The 22,137-nt window shown below is 38.3% G+C and overlaps 1 protein-coding gene across 3 annotated transcripts in view; it reads left to right on the top strand.

The window, feature by feature from the left end:
• kcnn2 (potassium calcium-activated channel subfamily N member 2) overlaps positions 1 to 14,068 on the top strand; it is a 46,221-nt gene extending 32,153 nt beyond the window's left edge. The window contains exons 7-9 of one of the 3 annotated variants that reach the window (XM_051684147.1): positions 1,795 to 1,806; positions 8,846 to 8,948; positions 11,988 to 14,068. In XM_051684147.1, coding sequence (XP_051540107.1) covers positions 1,795 to 1,806; positions 8,846 to 8,948; positions 11,988 to 12,263 — 391 coding nt within the window. In that variant the 3' untranslated portion in view covers positions 12,264 to 14,068. Of the gene's footprint in view, positions 1 to 1,794; positions 1,807 to 8,776; positions 8,949 to 11,987 lie in introns of those variants that run through there. The other 2 variants (XM_051684145.1, XM_051684146.1) reach the window with 2 other exon arrangements.
• The last annotated feature ends 8,069 nt before the right edge of the window (positions 14,069 to 22,137 follow it).

Here is a 22,137-nt window from a genome sequence, read left to right as displayed (position 1 = left end):
ATAACACCTATCCCGATTTGTTCCGCAGAGACCTATACTTCAATATTCTCGTTTATGTTGTGGTGACACCTAGTGGTGTAGATGCATCATCACGTGAAAACAGAAGTTCCCAGTTACTGTTTGCAAACCATTTATGCAAAAATGCGTGGTTCGCAGTCAGCCATGATTAATTTATTCTGCGAGTTAAAGCGTCCAGTTACATGGGATTATTGAGAAAGCGAGTAATATTGTGCTGATCATATGATTTCAGCAGGGCGCTGCTCATGAATGTGCTCTCAGCACCATATGTAGAATAAAGCAGCTTTTTCTCTAAACTGATATGACTATACATAATTATATAATTTTATGTTTTTTTTTTATATTATCCTACGATCACTATTTCATTCTCTTTAAAAGTTTAACAATTAGCAAAACAATTACTGAGTTTACCTGTACTGTTAATATATCATATTTTATTTTTTTCACCAAATCTTTCCATTCCCAGTCATCCTTATTTGGCCCCTTGTGGCTGTGTTGGGGACACACATGGTTCTGCAGAACGCAGAATGATTTCACTACTGATGCGAGGAGGAGGGGTGGTTGGGTGGGTGGTGCCAGCTGTAACTCAAGCTTATGCACAGCATCCCATGCACCATCTGGTGTGCCACCGGTCCTCTGCTTTAATTATCAGCAGGGTCTGTGGGATAAGCACACTGGGGTCAACATGCTGTTAGCTAACCGAGCGGCACAACACTGACACATACCACATCTGGCATGTAGTGAAGGTCACAGAGAGCGAGACACAATCTGACGAGTTCCAACAATAAGGAAGAAGATGAGTAATTAGTGAATGTTATTGGCAAGTAGAGGTCGACCAATAGTGGATTTTGAATGAATGTAAAAATGCAGCAAAACTAAAGAGCTTGTAGATTTGAATTTGAGAACTTGTACAGTAAATATTTGTACTTGTAAGCTGAATGAAGCCAGTGAAGTCGTGACCAGTCACAAGAGCTGGAAAAATCGATGCTGGACCAGTCAAGACCTACCATTTGCAATTGCGTTTGTCCTCTTGGAAAGTTCCTACTTGAGAATTCAGAAGTCTTAATTACTAATGGATGTGCCCGCAAGTGATTTTGGTTGTAATACAAAAGACGTTTGGATGGACAATTTCATATTTCTTTTTATCTTTTACAAAAGCAAAGAATGAGCATATGGTGTGTAACTGATTCTTTATCTGTGTATTTTTTAATTTTCATTCTGACACAGAGAATGAAAGGAAATGTAGATTTGTCACGCAAGCCTGTCAGCTCATAAACTTGCTAAATGAGTGTTTTCCGGCAAGCTTTATTGCTGTTCTTCATCATCAGTGCACAAAATGCACACAAACTAAACTGTACAGTCAGCATTCACAATTACAACTTATTATGATCAATACCAATTAGCTTCTGCAGTGATTCTTGAATTGACATGCCACTAACACAGGACGTCAGCTCTCAAAGAAAATTCAGTTTCCCACTGATAATTTTGACATTGTAATGGCTTTCATGTGCACTCATCTCCTAGATACGATCATTTCAACATGACTTGAAGGCAGCAGAAGACCAGAATGGCAAGTAGGGTGGATGGTGTTGTGTAGGAAGGACGTGTGTTGGTGGTTTGGGAACATCAACATAAAATGTGTTCATCAGATGACTGATGAGGGTTGCAGGGGAGATCTGTGACAGAATAATCATGCCACATTTTAACTGTTGTGATAATTCCTTTTATCAATTTTATGCTTCTTTTTTCCTGTTTTGTGTCAACACAATGAAATAGAGCTCGGAAGTAAGTCTTTGCCTCACCTTTAGATATAGATCTGTTGTGTGCATGCAAATGAGAGCTTGTATTTCTGTAAAATGAACTGAGCAGAAAAACATGTCAAGCCCTCATTTGATAAATGAAATTCATCCTTAAAAAACTTTTTTAAGTTTAATATTGTAGTTACTCATACTTTGAAAACAACTGTTAGCTTCTCTTTATTACAATTAATTACAGTACCTCCATCAGAGACAATGAAGTATATTAATTACATTTCTGACCTGTTTGCACAGTCGCTGTTTGGTTGAATCTCACAAAACCTGTCAAAAACCTGTACGGGTCATATTTCACCCCAAAATATAAAGAAAATAAAAAAACCCAAAAAGATTATTTTTATTTCGCTTAATAAAATGAAGCTTATTTTAAGGACCAGTATGATTTTGGTAACACTTTTCAATATGGTTATATTCATAAACATGGGTAAACTACATTAGTTAACTTGGACTGAGAAAGAACACCTTTTCAGCACTTATTAATCTTGATTATAATTCATTTCAACACATACTTTTATACATTTTAACATCAGAAGTTTTATAAGTTAACATTAGTTTATGAGTTATGAACTAACATGAAATAACAATGAACAATTTATGTATAAATTAACATAATTAGTTAATTAACAAAGATTAATAAATGTTGTAAAACAATATTTTTCATTGTTAGTTCATGATATCTAATACATGTATTAATGGTAACAAATATAACCTTATTGTAAAGATTTTTTGCATTGTGAAATTATTTTCATGACACTTAAACTCATTTTATCCACATAATGCAAAAAAAAAAAAAAACTACTGTAAAGCAAAAAAGATGATTAAATTATGAATAATTATTATTAAGATTAAAAAATACATCATGGTAGTATTTGTTGTACTACATTTAATTTATGCTGATCTTAAAAAAATCACTGTATTAGAATGATCTACAGGGAAAAAATAGTCAACAACAATTGAGAATAATGGGAATTACAAAAAAAAAACTCAATATTAAAACATCCAATTACTTTACGGTAATGAGAATTTGTGGGGAAATGTGTTTAATTGTCATGAAACTCTCACTTCAATGTAAACAAATGTTAATGGTTCTAAAAATAGGTTTAAGTGTATAGATGCAAAATATATATATTTTTTTATTTTGGGTTAAAAGTTGACATGATTTCGTGAGATTCACTAATTAAGCATTTTAGAGTTCACACTTCTCAGTTGCACCATCATAAAACCAGCACTGACACAAAGCGAACCAGATATAACCAGCTGTACATTACAATTTTATCAAATGAATTTCAGTTATTAATAACAGAGGGTGTTTTGCCTTCCATTGTTGCATGAATGTGATGATTTGAGACCTTTAATCAGACAGCAACTGATTAAAAACTTTACTTTGCTTCCATGAATCAAAAGATAATGTCTAGACACTCCACTAAGTGTTTAATTTATGTTCAGTTTCTCAAGTCTGTCTCATATGGCTGTAAATATCTTTGGGCTCATGGAACCTGAGTTGATCCTGAGTTGGAAAAACTTTTGTCTCTGCATACCCCCCTCCCAAACACCCCTCCACCATCCCTTCATTTCCCACTTGGATGACCGGTAACAGTGGAGACATTACGAGGATCACCAAAGCTGCTGAAATTCGCCAGTCGACACAGACATGTCCCCAAATCTTCGCCGTGTGCAGTCAACTGTAGCATTTCAGCATACCGAATTACTTCCTGAAGCTTATGCGGCTAGGCGTAGAGGCATAAAGTTTGCTTAAGCAGAACAATTGAAATAGACAGTTCAACCAAAAATAAAAGTTCTGTCATCATTTACTCATCCTTATGTTGTTCCAAACCCAAATGGAGATGTTAGTCAGGATGTTCACTCTGATCTTTTCCATACAATGAATATAAATGGTGACCTGGTGCCATATCAAGCCATGTTATAGCTTTGTGTGCGGAGCAGACCAAAATGTAAGTCGTTATCCACTGAAAAGCTTAAAATCAAAACTTATAATAGGTTAAGAGACAAATGTGAACCAGTGACATTTGTTATGATGTGCCATATTTGAATATGTGCTAACGTGAATGAGATTTGAGAGCTGCATCGAAAGAGAAGATTATCTCTCAATAGCGACTTACATTTTTGTCTTTCCTCACACAAAGCTATCATATGGCTTCAGAAGATGTTGAATATAGTGCAAAAGTCATAGGACTACTTCCATGGTACTTTATGGTGCTTTTTGTCATCTTTGAAGCTTGAAAGCCCCTGGTCACCGTTCACATTCATTGAGTAGTACAGAGCAGCATGAACATTCTGTTAAACTTCTCCTTTTGTGTTCTACATAAGAAAGTCATAGGGGTTTGGAACAACATGATGATGAGTACATTATGTTTGTGTGTGTGTGTGTGTGTAAACTATCCCTTTAATGTTTTTACTGCAGTCCAGACCAGCATGTGGTAAATCAGACTGCACACGCAAATGCACACGCAAATGCACACAGCGAAACAGAAGCAAGCTGGAGGTGACACCACTTAGTTCAGTGACTCAGTTTGTGGTTGTACAAACGGGCAAAAGCTCTCAGACGAGAAGGTCAGCAGATGCCTCAGGGAGCCTGTGTACAACTTTATCCCAAAATGCACTTGTTTTAGCAGAAGCTTATGTTCACCAAACACAAACAAACAATATAGTAAACAGATACAGGCCCTATGAAAGAAGCTTGGTTAAGGGGATAATTCACCCAGAAATAAAAATTATGTAAACATTTATTCATCCTTATGCTGTAAAAAGCAAATGTTATGTTCCAAAATCATATGGGTTTGGAACGACATGAGGGTGTGAAAATTATGACACAATTTTCTTTTATGGGTAAACTATCTATGTCATATGCATCATGTACCATGTTTTTCTAATGCACCCAGCTTTGGACGTCAATACTGGCCATTTGCCAAATGCATGTCACTGCTGTATCATTAACGCAATATATATAGAAATGTGATGCAAGGCCCCCCAAAATAGACTAGATTCTTTTGAAAAGCGATTTTTCATATTTGAAAAGATTGAAAAGGATGCCAAGTGTACATTTGAGCTTTTACACTAACGAAGCATCTTCTTACTCTAATAGCTATCGGTCATCCAACTGTAAAATGAATTCCTTGGAGTCATTCTCTCTAGACATACTTATTACAAAACAATATCTCAACAATGGGGAATTGAGAAGTAATTAGCTCTGTGTATATGAAATGCCTGTAATTTGCTGTGACTATTATGGTCTGGTCATATTTCACCACAAAATTTAAATGAAAGAAATAATGACATTTTGCTTAAAGAAAATGAAGCCTATATTTTAGGACTATTGTTTTTACAAAACATAGGAATCCATTACAGGGGCATTTCTTGCCCACACATTTTGAATTTTGGGAGAATTTTTGTAACTTTTGGTGGCATTTTTGCCCTGGCTGCCTTTTCATTCTGATCCATCCATCCATCTATCTGTCTGTCTGTCTGTCTCTACCTGTCTGTCTGTTTTTCTGTCTGTCTATCCATCTATCTAACTGTCTATCCATCTGTCTATCTGTCTGTCTGTCTGTCTGTCTATCTATCTGTCTGTCTGTCTGTCTGTCTCTACCTGTCTGTCTGTTTTTCTGTCTGTCTATCCATCTAACTATCTATCTGTCTGTCTATCTATCTGTCTGTCTATCTATCTATCTATCTATCTACCTGTCTGTCTGTCTGTCTGTCTGTCTGTCTCTACCTGTCTGTCTGTTTTTCTGTCTGTCTATACATCTAACTATCTATCTGTCTGTCAATCTATCTATCTGTCTGTCTATCTATCTGTCTGTCTGTCTATCTATCTATCTATCTGTCTGTCTGTCTGTCTCTACCTGCCTGTCTATCTGTCTGTCTCTACCTGTCTGTCTGTCTTTCTGTCCATTTATCCATCCATCCATCCATCCATCCATCCATCTATCCATCATCCATCTATCCATCATCCATCTATCTATTCAATATTGTTTTCCTCCAAAATGTTTCATTTTCAATTTTTCCTTCACTAGTTCATTTTAAATTGTCTTGCAAATAAATATTTAAAAGTAAAAATATTCCAATGAACTCTCAATTAACGTAAGGTCATAAAAGTCACATGCATCATTATTAGCTACTATATAAGAATTAGCTGTTTAAATACTTCCTAAAAGTATTTCATCTCAGCTACCCTTTTGGTAACAGATTACTTAATAACAGTAATGGGGATCAAATAAGAATCATCAGTGAAAAATACGGGACTTGTAAAAAAACATAAAAAATAAAAAAAACATTTGGTTGCATCACTTTAATGGGAATTTTGGGAGAAATTTGCTTAGTTGTCATGAAAATAACATCACAATGCTTAAAATAGGCTTCATTCTCTTTCTGTAAAATATAAAATCTTATGTTTTCTTTTGATTTTGGGTAGAAATGTGACCTGGACTTATTTCAGTTAGTGTGATTCGCCCCAGAACAGGAACTTTTTCTGTTCCTCTGTGTGGTGCTTTTTGCGCCCTCTGGTGGTTAGCATCAGCATTGCAGCCCTTGTGTCTGTACACTACACTTGATGCAGTTTTTCTGGCCGGAAATTGCTACATATGAGCTAATCACCATCCAGTCCCCGGTGGCCGCCCATATTCTCTCCTCCCATATCGGTGTCTTTAAACTCTTACAGTCTAATTAGAGAGTTTATTTCAAAGCTTTATCCATCAATCTCCACAATAAATTCCTAAATGTTGTTTTTTCAGATGAATGATTACAAATATCTCAGGCTATGATTCAATCCCTTCTTCCCCCGAAACAGAGAATGGGTTTCGTGTGTTGCTACTCCCCTGTGAGTTAAGAAACCTACCAGATGCAAACTGCAATTTATGTGTGTTATTCACAGGAGTGCTGTTTACAATGATGACCTTGAGAATGAACGGAGACAACACTTCATGTATAGCGCAGAAAAGTAGTTCCTAAGAATCGTAATTAAATGGAGGAGATTAATAATTAATGCTAGGAGTATGGATTTGAGCAAATGGGTTGGTTTAGAAAGCCATGTGATCGGGGCCTTGGTAGCTCAGCGAGTATTGACGCTGACTATCACCCCTGGAGTTGCGAGTTTGAATCCAGGGTGTGCTGAGTGACTCCAGCCAGGTCTCCTAAACAACCAAATTGGCCCAATTGCTAGGGAGGGTAGAGTCACATGGGGTAACCTCCTCGTGGCTGCGATTAGTGATTCTCGCTCTCAATAGGGCGCATGATAAGTTGTGCGTGGATCGCGGAGAGTAGCATGAGCCTCCACATGCTGTGAGTCTCCGCGGTGTCATGCAAAACAAGCCATGCGATAAGATGCACGGACTGATTGTCTCAGAAGCGGACGCAACTGAGACTTGTCCTCTGCCACCCGGATTGAGGTGAGTAACCGCGCAACCACGAGGACCTACTAAGTAGTGGGAATTGGGCATTCCGAATTGGGATAAAAATGGGATAAAAAAAAGAAAGCCATGTGATGTAGTATGGAGGTCTTAAAGGGTGTTTATCACAGTTTGCTTACAGTACATGGTTCAAGTTATGATCTAAATTAAAACACAGCAACAACAAATGTTGTGTCTGGGTGATTCTCACAAAACCTGTCAAGAAAATGCCCAGGTTATAGTTCACCCCAAATCAGTACAATAAAAAATATAAAATTATACTTCACACAAAGAAAATTAAGCTTATATGCAGGACAATTAAGATAGATGATTCCCATTACCGTAACATGGCATACTTGTATTGTATTATAGTAGAAAAGATGCTGTTGAACAGTGATTTTATTTTATTTTATTCAAATCAGCAGCAGTATAAATACTTTACAATTTAAATATCATAATGACCATCTCTCTTTTTCTTCTGTTTATTTTTGATTGCGTTAATAAGAATCAGGGGCTAAAATGTGTTTTAACTACTTTGAAAATAATGTCACAATGTAAAAAATCTTAATGGCTCACAAAATTGGCTTAATTTTCGTTATGCAAAGTATTATATTTGTATTTGTTTCTTTTGATTTCTGAGTAAAATAGGAACAGGACATTTTCTTGACAGGTTTCTTGAGAGTGACCTGTTTATAGTAATGCACTTTATAATAAAAGTCTATGGGGCAATACTGTAAATCAGCATTTACATGAATTATTTCATACACAAATGTTTGGTACTTGAGTTGTAAAGTTATCTAAATCACCATTACCAAAGTCATTTCTGTGTATGTAAACAATTCCTCATCATGCGCAAGTTACAGTGTTTACGGGCTTTACATGGTCATGACAGGAGATGAACGATTGAATATTCTCAGACAAGATTAGTAAAACAAGGTTAGTGAGCAATTTTATCACACCAGCTTCGTGTTAGCATCTTGTGGTTACACTTTGGAAACAGTGTGTATTTTAACATTTATACTGATACAATGACTTGCTCCATAGACTTCAATTGTAAGTACATTACTGTAAATGCGATGTTCACACGGATGATGTTGATAACTTGTACTGAACCTAGAAAAATCCTTTGATATTGTAATATACTTAAAATATCCTTTTAGACCAGGAGTGATTGGTCCGTTCAGTAAGTTTTGTAAAGTTAAGTAAAAAAAATTTCGAAGGTGCATGGCACCTCTATCAACCAGTCAGTGTTTGGTCAAAATTGACTGGCAATTTACTCATAAGTCTCACTTTCTAATGGAACATCCATTCCTGCCTCACTAATAACCAGAAAATCTCTCAATGTACTTTTTCAACACATAAGTACATTTTACGGTGTAAGTCCCATCATATATTGTGGTGACATTGCTTTAAGAGGTCAAAGGAAAAATCGAAAAATATAGTGACCCTCCTCGCCCACAGCCTGAAGTCTTTACTTGCATGCCCCTCAGTGTTCCATCAATCCCTGCATTCTCTCCTCATGTCTTGTGCATGTTCTAGGAGTGCTTCCAAAATGTGTGGCTTGTGAATGGACAACCTGTCTCAAAACATTTGTGTACTGACCGCTTGCCACTGTTGGGCTCTGAATGGTCTTGTGTTCAGATTAAGAAGTGTAAAAATGGAGCAACGCAAGCTGAATGACCAAGCAAACTCTCTAGTGGACCTTGCAAAGGTAAGATTATAAGAGATCTGCCATGTGTTTAACTAATGCATGATAGGTCATAGGAGGTCTATATGTTTTAGAAACACTTGGAGATCAAACACCCATTCAGTTTAAGTCTACAGGTGTCAAATGAACAGACACAATTTTAAGTAGCTTTTAAATTTGATTTATTTGTTTCTGTCTGTTTTGTCTGCAGTATGGTTTCATTTGTGGTACCAGTCGTTTGTTTATTTCTCACAACAAAGAGTAACTAAGAATATGGTTGATGTCAGTTAATTTATTATTTTTCCTTTATTAAACGTCCTTATCTGACCGTTACACATTCGCTTTTGCTATTTGTTTCCCTCTTGCTATGCGCAATTCATCATGTTGCTTAATGGTCCGAAAAAGCTTTCAGCTCCAGGGAAAACAAATAACTGATGGGATACCTGATATGTAAAAATAGCCTGATAAAATTGAAATGCTGCATTTGCGGTTCCCTGGTGCCGTTTATTTTAGACGCAATAAAGAGCGAGATGGCAATCATTGGGGAATACCAGGCGCTCTGCCAGTCTGACTCTGCAAAACCCACAGCAACCTGGGAAAGGGAGACACTTAGGATCTGACAAGTCAGCTCAAATTGCCTCTCACACGGACACACACAAGCATGTGCGGCGGAGCGCTGACATTCAAACATCCGCAGTGGTCATATCCCAGCATCCTCTGTCAGGACTCGGACGTAAGAGTCATTAGTTAGTGTTACCCAATTACCCTCCTGTCCCGCACCTCCCACAGAAGCCAGAGAGGGTGACATTGAGGCAGAAGGGAATGTGATGTGATATGATTCATAATAGTTCCCGACGCTTTTTATCATTGCCATAATTGCCTCTTGCCATGAGAGGGCGGTATAACATTAATCATGGCAGCTGCTGCTCCCAGTGGCAATGAATCCTCTAGTGCAGCTTAAAATAACTTAAGCAGCTGCAGTTCTTCTGCAACCTTCAGACAGCCCTTGGGTTCTGATATGTTGCGTCTGCAACTTCTGTTGCCACATTGATGAATATCCGTAATTCGTTCGTAGTTTTTTTAGGATAATTATATATAATATTAATATGGTGCTTCTTCTGTTATAGTAATGAGGCTAGTTTCTATATATTTTTATTATGTCCTTTTTTTGTATATGTTTTGTAAGATATATCGCGTTTGAAAATTAATAGATTAAATCAGTGCCTCTCAACTGGTTTTGCTTCAGGATTAAGAACCCAACATAGTACAAAAACTGTTTATTGTACAAAAGTGATTAAAAAAAAATATGTATTTAAATTTAAACGTTGAATTTATTTTTTTATTTTTTTATTCAAAAATGAAGATTTTGACATTTGTATTGTTTTTAAGTGAGTAAATAAAGGTACATTTGTAGTTTCAGCATAATTTGTATCTTAGACCTTGATGAAGAAAAACTTGCCTTATATAGTGTGACACACATTTGGTTTTCGACCAGTGAAAAAGTGTAAAAATTGTAACACTGAGAGCCCCATGTCTCTGCGATTTAACGATATATCCTTTAATATGAAGATACCAAAAACAAAGTTTGTTCTGAATTAGAATCTAAAACAATATTACTTTTTTTTTTAATACTTTAAAACAACACGAAAAATTTATTTTTGGACACCATTGGGGTATGGTGCAACAAGGGGTGCTGAAATCACCTGATTTTAGTAGGCCTACTTATCTCTGTGTAAAAATAAAATAATGACACTGCCACCATTCTGTGGTTATTTTTTTACCTGTAATTCTGCTTTAAATTAGCGAAAAAGGCATTTTGACCGCCCTCTACAAACCATTTGGTTTTCGACCATTGAAAATGGGGATAATTTAACAGTTTACGCAAGAAGCCACATTAAGAGCCCTTATACTGTATATCTAGGATTTAACAATATAGCACCTTAAATATGAAGCTACCAAAATGAAAGTTTGTTTTGAACCAGAATTTAAAACTATATAAAGATATCTTCTGGAGTTAGAGGCACTCCAAATTTGGCACTCCAAAAAAAAACACAAAAACCTTTTTTTCTCCATTTTTGGACTCATGCCATTGTCATATAATGCAACCAGTGGTGCTGAAGTCAACTGATTTGAGTAACAAACCTACCTATATCTGTGTAAAAAATAAAATAATGACACTGCCACCATTCTAAGGTTATTTTTTTTTTATCTGTTTTTGCTCCAAATAACAAGCGAAAATTGGCATTTTGATCCCCCTACAAAATAATGGATTACACCGTAAATACTGATCTATGGCATTTTAAGTACATCATTTATGAATTTCTTTCATGAGAAAAAATTAATAAATCAAAAACAAACTTTTGAGCCAGGGACCTCTGGCTGAGTTGATACAGAATGGCCCATTTTGTTCATAGTTGTCAAGGATAAAGGCATGTCACACAACCTGTCCATGTTGGCATCTACTTTATTTGGCTAGCTTCTGCCAAGTAAAAGATTTGGCACCAAAATACTGTCAAGTTCAATTGGAGGCATAGCCTCAAGAAAAGATATGGGAAGTATTTTTTCCTCTCTTTTAAGTCTGTTTCATTTGCTATCCTAATGACACACAACTATATAGTTAGTTGCATTTAGCATTGTTTTCCCCTGCTGACCATGACCCTGTCAGAACAGATCTGTGACCCTGTTTTTGGGTCATGAGACCCACCAGTTGAGAAACACTGTATTACACTGATTGAAATAATATTGCTAGATGTCTAATGCGATTAATTTGAGGTTTGTGCATATGATGCAATATCATGAAAACCTGTTATCTTTTTGGTACCGGGAAATGAGATTCTTCATTTCTTATCAGGGTAATCCATCAATGGAGTGCTTTATAGAGTGCCTTTCTGACATATGCAGCTTTGTTCTTTGTGACATGACAGATTTTTTCCCCATCTTTTTCTTTGTCTAATGCAGTGTTAGGCTTATAATACTTGCCATTAAGCCCACTATTATTTATTCATCTCTGTTAATTATGACCTCTTTGTGACTCTTGTGTCTCTCTCCCTTGCTTAATCTAAGACTCAAAACGTCATGTACGATCTGGTCTCAGACCTGAACGAGAGAGGTGAGGACATGGAAAAGAGGATCGCGCTGCTGGAGACCAAACTGGAGACGTTGCTCAGCAACTTGCAGGCACTTCCAGGCCTCATCAGTCAGGTGATCAGCCAGCAGCACCGGGACTTCCTGGAGGTGCAGCTGCAGCCGTATGACAAACACAGCCACGAGCGCTCGCAGTCTGTCTCCCGACGCCGATCGTCCTCCACCACGCCGCCCACTTCTTCTGAGAGCAGCTAGACCTGCCGGTACCTCCGGAGAAGACTTTCGCCATCATATGGCCAAGTTGCATTTTACTGTAAAGCCTTATGGTTTCAATAAAGTATTATCCAAATTCTGATGACACAATCAGAGGTTTCCGGGGGATAATGCGTTTGAAATGGAAACGTCCACATATCTTGTTGATTTGCTCTTTTTATTTTATTTTTTTTACTTCTAAATGATACTGTTTCTCTGTTGACAGGATCACAGAGAGACTTTTCTCAGTAAATAATGATTGCAAGACGGGGCTATCAGGTGAGCAAGACCTTAGAGTCGCCTCTCGGGTGACTTCATTCAGGAAAGCAATGTGGTGACCTCAAATGGCACGAAATAGCAAAGTGCCAGACTAGTGCTTCCTTACGAATTGTCTGTCTTTGCGTATGTGAATACAATTTGACCTGTTCCTTAAATCAACAGGCAATATTAACTCTTTATTGAGGAAATAATAGCATGTCTGAACCCAATACAGGGGCAGGTGAGGAATGACTCCCGTCCTTGTCCGAAACAGTGATAATATAGATTTACACACTCAAAGGAAACATATATCTTTTAGGTTAGAAACGGCATCAGCTGTAGTGTTCCTCTGTTGTAGCCCTCTAAAAGTGACTACTCCTTTCAAAAATGAATGCATCTGAATCTATAACTTGCACTTTGTCAATGCACTTCAATGCTTCTTGACTATAATATGAATTTGTGTTGCTCATTAAAATAAAAAGACACCTTTAGTCAAAATATAATGGCCAGAATGTACAACAATAATGATTGTGTAAGCTAAGGCAAGGGCAGCAAGTTTAATTCCCTTGTGATACTAAAAACGAGACCTCAACTGAAATTACTGTGCTTAAAATGTAGATGTTAGATTGCTGCAGTCATTGCACCATAAGTTGTAAACTCTCCATTAGTTCCAATCGCAATTGACATATCTCTATGAAATAAGCTGAGAGGGAACTCTCTCGGTTCACTGTGTGCTCTACACTTAAACAGTCTTCAAATCTAGATGAAAAGAGATTTATAGATGTGTCACATCTGATTAAGAGCAGCAAATATCTTGTATATGTTTGGAAATTACTATTTTTGTATATTAATGAGGACAAGCACACCTCCAAAAGCGTGTCTTTCTCAAAGGATGTACTGCAAAGAATTGTGTTTGAATGTGTAAGTGGGGCATAGTACCAAAGCTTTAAAAATGGGCAAAAGTTGGGAAATGGACAGTACCTGTGACCATACTTGGAGACTCTGGAAGTTCCTCTGTAATGGCAGCATCTTTCTCAGTAAACTGGACAGCACCATTGTGGATCTCTGGCATATCTTGAACAACCTGTGAATTTAGATTCTGTATTTTATAGTGTTAAAGGTAAAAAACAAACAATCAAATAACAGCACAAAACAAAGAAGTGTCATGCTTATTCTTCAGTCAATCTGACCAGTTCCCCACCATTCAGAACATGAAAGTCTGATATAGAGAATTGATTACTGCAAGACAATTTATGTAAGAGGGAATTGTATCCTATGATTGGTACACGGTACTCTACTATCAGTTATTGATAGCACGTTATTGATAGATTTTCACACTTTGGTCTCTAAAGATATATGATGGGTTGGTATTGTATTAATTGGTGCATCACATAACCTGACCCAGCAAAAATACATCCCAGACTATAGTGTCATAAAGGGGGTACAGGAACTTTCGAAAAGATGGTGGGTTCAGCAATTTCACCAACATTGAGTCAATGAGTGATTATACTGTATGCAAAATGAATATAAACAATAAAATGAAACTATTTAACAGAAAACAAAATGTGTGTATATGATCACTGATTGTGTAATGCTGTAGTCTCTTCCCCAAAGCACATGATACTTACTGATACATTGTGCCAGATTAGTGTTCGTAGTCTATCTTGGTGAAGAATTAAAGCTACTGTAGGCGATTCTGTATCGCTAGTGGTACCAAATACACCAAAAAAGTAATGGCTGTGTCTGCTTTGCTGCCCAGTCAGTCAGTGACTTAGCAGACAATAGTGTCAGTATAGAGGAACCCTAACTGGTTTCAAACCGCCTTCCAAGGCACCATAACATCACATTTTGTGATCTAAGTCAGTGGTTCTCAAATGGTTTTTCTTCACAATCTTTCTTTCTTCTGCAGAACGCAAATGAAGATTTTTAGAAGAATATCTCAGCTCTGGTCCAAACAATGCAAGTGAATGGTGACCAAAACTTTGAAGCTCCAAAAAGTACATAAAGGCAACATAAAAGTAATCCATATGACTCCAGGGGTTAAACCATATCTTCTGAAGTGATATAATAGGTGTGGGTGAAAAACAGATCAATATTTAAGTCCTTTTTTTTTCCTATAAATCTCCTTTTTTACTCTCACATTCTTCTTTTGTTTTTTTCCGTGATTTGTATTCTTCATGTATATCGCCACCTACTGGTCAGGGTTGGTCAAAGGTGGAGATTTAAAGTAAAAAGGACTTATACTGTATAATGATCACCTTATAAATATTGATCTGAGTCTGACCCACACCTATTATATTGCTTCAGAAGACACAGATTTAACTACTAGAGTCGTATGGATTACTTTTGTGCTGCCTTTATGAGCTTTTTGGACCTTTAACGTTCTGGCCACCATTCACTTGCATCGTATGGACCTACAGAGCTGAGATATTCTGCTCTGGGATAGTGAGGCTGAGTAAATGATAAGATAATTTTTGGGTGATCTAGGCGATTCCTTGAACAGCAATAACAAAAGATATAAAAAGCATCCTACATTTTAAAAATTAATTAGCCTGTTTATTTTGCTTTTAGAACTATACGCAGGGTTGGGGAGTAATGGAATACGTGTAATGGGATTACGTATTTAAAATACAAAATATAAGTAACTGTATTCCACTACAGTTACAATTTAAATCATTGGTAATTAGAATACAGTTACATTCAAAAAGTATTTTGATTACTGAAGAGATTACTTTGCATTTTATTGTCATTTGTTTCATTTAATATTTAGACTATTCAGTTGGAAAACATTTATCCATATAAACGATGCAATCTGAGGAGCTTTCAAACAGCATTGAAACACTTTCTTAAGATGTGTTACATTCATACAAGTTCATACTGTTGTGAGTGAAAAGGTGGATATGACATCATTGAGGAATTTTCCCTTGGGAGCTTAATAGAGGAGCTATATCACGTGTCTACAGCTTAACAAGAAAACAGTTAGAAACGCTTTGACAGATGAAACATAAATCCAATAAATACACTTACACACCATGTCAATGTTTTTTATGAGGTTAGGGTATTTAAGGTATTCTTACTTTGTTTACTTGTTTATAGTAAAAACATTGTTTTATATCAAAACAAGTAAAAAATTTGCCAATACTGAAGAAGTAAAAGTTTCAGTTACTGACCTTGAGTAATCTAACGGAATACATTACAAATGACATTTTACAGCATGTATTCTGTAATCTGTAATGGAATACATTTCAAAAGTCACCCTCCTAACCCTGACTATACATGATATGATTACTTGACATTTATATCTGCATTAGAATTGTTTTTTCCCTACTGTCCAGAACAGACCTGTGAACCACCGGTTGAGAACCATTAATCTAGAACAAATTCAACTGAACTTTGGCGATTTAACCAAGTAATCAATGCTTACAGTATTTTTCAAGTAGATATTGAATCATACATTTTAAAATTTTACATTTATAAACTTCTTGACTGCTTTAAACTTCTTCTTCAGGACTTTGGGCTCAGACTTGTCTTCCTAACCCCATAGCACAGTCTGAGAAGACATTTTTCAGGTTTTGGACACAGCCCCCGTCATCCATTGTTTGGACATGTCATTGGTAGAGAGCCACCTCCAAGATTAATATCTGTAATATTTGTTATGTAGTTAGGACATTTTACGTATGGTATTTAAAAAAAAGAAAAAATCCCTTACAACCAGTGGTGTAGTTCTACCATAAAAAGTGGTTTACTATTACCCAGTCCCTGATCGTCTGATGGGGGGGTGTCTGTTATAGGCAGTCTGTGTGCCTGCAACTTTTCCTACGATTCTGTAACATTTCAGCTTTAAAACTTACTTTTACAAGTATCTTCATGTTTCATCATAAGAGGGACATATTAAAGATTGTATTTGTCATACTGGTCAAGCTAAATTACTAAAAAATTCATCTGTGATTGATATCTAGCAAACATATTTGTAAACTAATATTTTTTATTTTATTTCTGTTAACATAAATACTGTATATTGACATTTTAAAATTATATACATTTCCCATATATCTTCCCATAACAGGGTGGGTATATTATGCTTGACCACATATGACTAACACCACAAAATAAAGGAAAACATAAATAAAACAATAGTTACAAACTTCAAATAACTCAAAGTAATTTTGCAGAATGGCTGATGTCCACCTCCAGTGTGTGTGATGTCATTTCCTAACATATATCATCAGTGAAAGGTCATGGTATCATGACATAACAGGGTGCGCAATAAATCAAGGGACACACAAAACAAAACTCCACTATCAGTGTTAAAATTACACATTTGAGTGAGAGAATGTAACACTAAACTCTTAATTGTATGGGGGGGAAATAGAAATCCAATGATTTAGCACTTATTTTTGTCAAAGATGTTTGACATGCAGTTTTTGGGATATGAGGAAATGACAGGATTTCAATTATTTAAAATGTAGGTTTTAAGCCAACAGAAGTGTGAAACATTATAAAAAATATTTATCCTTTTTAACAAGCCTATTAAAATTGTAATCGGGTGAAATTAAACAATATAAATACCACACACACTTAAATGCTGCCTTCATGTGCTATCGGAATTTTCCTACTTCCCACTTCTGAAGTGGTAATTACGAGTATGTTGTGTTCACGTGCTTTGTTGTCGGAAAGAACAGGAAACATTGACGATGCCAGGTCCATTCATTCATATTTCTTGAGGAACTTTTATTTTGACACATAATACTATTCAGTTAGCTTGCTGACGATAATGGAATTTTAGTCAAAAACAAGCTATTTTCATGGTGTAAAAATGTACAACATGCATCAAATGATTGCTGATATACATAAATGAATATGACCAAAACGGCAAGCATTAACAATTAGCTGTATTTTGAAAAATGAACAAAACCTGTCATTCACTACAGAAACTGTACTCTCCTCTGACATGTTGAAAGTTTAGGACTCCTCCCATCTCGGCAACTCGGGTATCATCTAGAGTTCCCTTACTACTCAGTACACTTGACATTACGTGCTAACGCATATGGGGAGTGTCCTTCCACACGACCTAGTTGAAACCTCTCTACAATAACGCCAATATTCTAATATTGGCTATGATGAATGAGCCCCACATTTTGGGCACAAAGCTGTCCACTATAAAAGCAGGTGCACAAATACCATTCCTCAGAATTTTCTTCCTTCAAGACAGCGATTCATCTCTCATCTAGAAGCCCTCTACTGCTTTGCTGTCAACTATACGAGCCAGCAGGTGGAATCTTCACGGCAACGAGAAGACTCTCCATTCCCCTGTAGTGTTCCGGTGAACATCACTTCCCCTCGTCGCTTCGCTGGTGAACGCGCCGCTTCATTTCCCGCAGTGCTTCGGCAGGAGTTGTGTATCCTTATAAAGCAATTGTATTTTGTATATTGTGTATATATATATATATATATATATATATATATATATATATAGTATATATATATATGTATATATATATATATATATACATATATATACACGTACAGTATATATATAATCTAAAAGAGTTTCGCGTCTTTTTAAAGATGTCGTTCTGTAAGTGTGCCTTGTACGAGAGGCACATCCCACCGTCAAATCAGCATGAGAGCTGCATTCTCTGTCTGGGCCGCATCCACGCAGAGTCAGCTCTCATGGAGACAGACTGCCCTCACTGTGAGGGCATGAGTCTCAAGACACTGCATCGCGAATTGCCCTCATTCTGAGGGACGATTCAGCCTCCCGTGACCTCCCAACCACCTCTTCTGTGATACCCGAGGGATCACACAAGGAGGCACAGTGGGGCCACAAGGTTGAGCAGGATGAATTTGAGGACCTCATGCCAACACACACCCTGTGATCCCCTCAATCTCCATGCAACACGTCTATGCCAATACATTATGTGCATGACGAGCTCCAGCCCTCTGCTGGAGCGCATGGCCTCGTCTCGTTCGACGGTTCTGGCGCTGGGGATGATGACGATGTCATGTCTCTTGCATCAGGCGAGTTCCTGCAGTCCGGACACTGTCAAGCGACCGCGTCTCGTAGATCTGCTCCATTCTTCCCTGAAGTTCAAAACAAACTGTCAAAATCCTGGCACACGCCCTATTCAGCTCGCCCGCGCAGTGATTACATCCTCTCCAATGTGGATCACGGGGAAGAAAACAGTTATGCCCAACGACCCCCCCGAAAGAGGTGGTAGCGGCACATCTCTGCCTGGCGAGTAGCAGGGTGTGGAACTCACACCCCGTTCATCTTTCTAAGCTGTGTCGACTAATGTCCGCACTGGCTGGAAGAGCATACTCAGCGGTGGGCCAAACTGGTTCAGCACTCCACGCGATGATGGTGCTCCAAGTTTTCCAAGCTAAGCTCCCAGAAGGACACGTACTGCATGTATCAATTGCACCGCGTTACAGGTGGCTTTTTAGATTTGTGTTTGAGGGAACTGCATATCAATTTAAAGTCCTTCATTTCATTCTGTCTCTGGCTCCATGCACGTTCATGAAATGTATCGATGCGGCGCTCGCCCCATTGAAAATGAACGGTGTGTGTTTTGAATTACCTCAGCGATTGGTTATTACTAGCCAATCAGAGGCACTACTGAGCAAACACAGAGACTTGCTGCTTTGCCATATGGAAAATCTGGTCTAAAGCACACTTTTCCCCAGCCAGTAAATCTCCTTTTTAGGTGTTCATGCGTGTGCACCTCATGAACGATCGCATACAGACCATTCTTCAGTGTCTGTTTCAGTTCAAACTGAAAAAACATTACCACTGAAGTCATTTCATTTTCATGTGCACGCGGTAACTCGCCACTGTCTGGCTGCTCTAGCACCATGGCCAGCACCAGCCTTCTACAAACAGGGTGTTATGCTGGGTCAAGTTTTCAGAAAGAAAGTGCTGACCACAACTGCATCCAACACAGGTTGGGGCGTGGTGTGTAATGGATGCCCGACTTTCGACATCTGGAAACAGGTGCAAAATGATATCTGCGTATCAATCGCCTAGTTTTGAGAGCTTTTCATTCCAATATTGTGAATAACCACATTCTGATTTGTTCGGACAACACAACAGTAGTGCCGTATATATATGTCACCATGACACGCTGGCCCACGTATGGCTGGCGAAATGCAAGTATGCGCTTCCCCCGGTGCGCCTCCTTCATTCTGTCATCAGCAAAGTCCGAGTGGACATGGAAACAGTTCTGTTAATTGCACTGAAATGGCCCAATTAGCCATGGTTTCCGGAAATTATAGAAATATTATACAGCTCGCCATGGGAAATACCACTGAGGAGGGATCTCCTCTCTCAGGCACAAGGCACAATCTGGCATCCCCGGCCCAAGCTGTGGAACCTGCATGTGTGGCCCCTGAACGGAGTGCACTAAACATGCCAGAACTGACGCATTCAGTCATGAACACCATTTTACAGGCCAGAGCGCCATCCACGAGATGCCTCTACACGCTAAAATGGAATGTGTTCACTGATTGGTGTCTTTCACATGGCAAAGACCCAGTAAACTGCCCCATACGTGAAATTCTCATATTTCTTCAAGAGCGATTAGACACAGGACTCACTCCGTCAACGCTCAAAGTTTATGTGGCAACTTATCACTCACCTGAAGCCGGCACAACTATAGGCAAGCATGATTTAATCATAAAGTTCCTTAGAGGAGCAAGACGATTAAATCCACCTCAGCCGGCTACAGTCCTGACTTGGGACCTAACTTTGGTCTTAAAAGCGCTTGCAGGGCCCCCCTTCAAGTCTTTGGACTCTGTTGATATGCGCATGCTCTCCATTAAGACTGCACTACTGCTGGCTCTGGCCTCAGTAAAACGGGTCGGTAACTTACATGCACTATCAATTGACAATACATATCTGGAGTTTGGCCTTGGTCTTTCAAAAGCCACTGTCAAACCCAGAAATGGCTACATGCCTAAGGTTCTAACCACGCCCTTCAGAGCTCAGGTGGTTCACCTTCAAGCTTTCTTCCCTCCTCCATTTAATTTGGATGAGGAACAATCCTTGCATTTGTTATCCCCTGTGCGGGTGCTACATGCATACGTTGAGTGCACCTGCCAGTACAGACTGTCTGATGATCAGCTCCTTGCGTGCTATGGAGGACGCACAAAAGAAATGTCCGTCTCCAAGCAAAGACTTTTTCACTGGATCGTTGATGGGTAAGATTTGCCCAGTTGGTGTTAAAGCACACTCAACTAGAGGCATGGCCTCCTCATGGGCATGGCAAACAGTGTGTCTTTACAATACATATGTTTTGCGGCAGGATGGTCTTCTCAAAACACATTTGCAAGGTTTTACAACCTGACATAACATCTCTCTCTTCACAAGTCCTCTCTGTTTAGAGCGCTTGCTATTTCATTTGCCAAACATATACTTATGCCCCTTCCCTTAAGTACGGGCTCCCCAACATTTTACACAGCCGCCTGCATTCAGGCCATTGTAATTTAACATAATGTCACAAGCACTTTAATTATAAATAAACTCCCTTTCCGACTGGGTTCTTGAAGGGGTTAATTCATTCTATATGACTATAGTTCATATATTCATTCTGAGTGCTCCCCTCCTGGCCCAACATAAGGGTCTCTCACTTGCGGCATACTCATGTCGGTCACTGTTCTGCGGGACTGGGGCATCATGTTTCCTCTCTGGAATGGGATGTTGATGGATGTGATGGGATTCTGTTCCCAATATGCATTAGCACGCAATGTGAATTGTACTGAGTTGTAAGGGAACATCTCAGTTACATATGTAACCTCAGTTCCCTGAGACAAAGGGAACGAGACATTGCAAACGCTGGCAGCACTACAAGACTCAGAGTTCTTCTGAGGTGCGAGCGATGCAGCCCTTGTCCCTCGGTCAGAAAATTCAGAGGAATGGTGTTTGTGCACCTGCTTTTATAGCGGACAGTTTCACGCCTAAAAAAGCAGGGCCCAAACACCATAACCAATATTAGAATATTGGCGTTATTGTAGAGAGGTTTCAACTAGGTGGTGTTGAAGGACACTCCCCATATGCGTTAGCACGCAATGTCTCGTTCCCTTCATCTCAGGGAACCGAGGTTATGTACAGTACATATCCGAGACGTTTCCCACTTGAACTTCCGACTTCACTGGGTCATTCATGTGCTCATAATTACGATTTTTCCAAAGGGCACATTAATGTCACCGAATTGTAGGAATGATCCAATTATACAGGCACCCCTGTATGGGACGCTGTGTTACATTGAAAAACAGCACGGACGGATGCAAAAACGCGTTCAGTGCGAAGCCGTCCGTGTTAAAACATCTGATATCTCACACAACTTATATGAAAGTTGTGTGTGTTCCAGGTCAATTTCTCTCGATTTGTGAAATATTCTCAGCAGTTTGGGTGTGTGACACTAAAATATTGGACAAATGGCATCACGTATGGATTGTATACGGAACGCAATTTTTTCCCTTAATTACGGGACGATTCCTTATTTTACGGGACGATTGGCATATTTTGTTAATTTTACCTGATACTACTGCTTCACTGTGAAGGTGACTCTCTGGGCCAATTGAAAGTGATCATTCCTATACCCTACTCCCTTCAAAGGAC

This window comes from Myxocyprinus asiaticus, chromosome 42 (assembly GCF_019703515.2).
Source record: "Myxocyprinus asiaticus isolate MX2 ecotype Aquarium Trade chromosome 42, UBuf_Myxa_2, whole genome shotgun sequence".
Taxonomy (NCBI): Eukaryota; Metazoa; Chordata; class Actinopteri; order Cypriniformes; family Catostomidae; genus Myxocyprinus; species Myxocyprinus asiaticus.
This window is presented reverse-complemented; position numbering and strand designations above follow the sequence as displayed.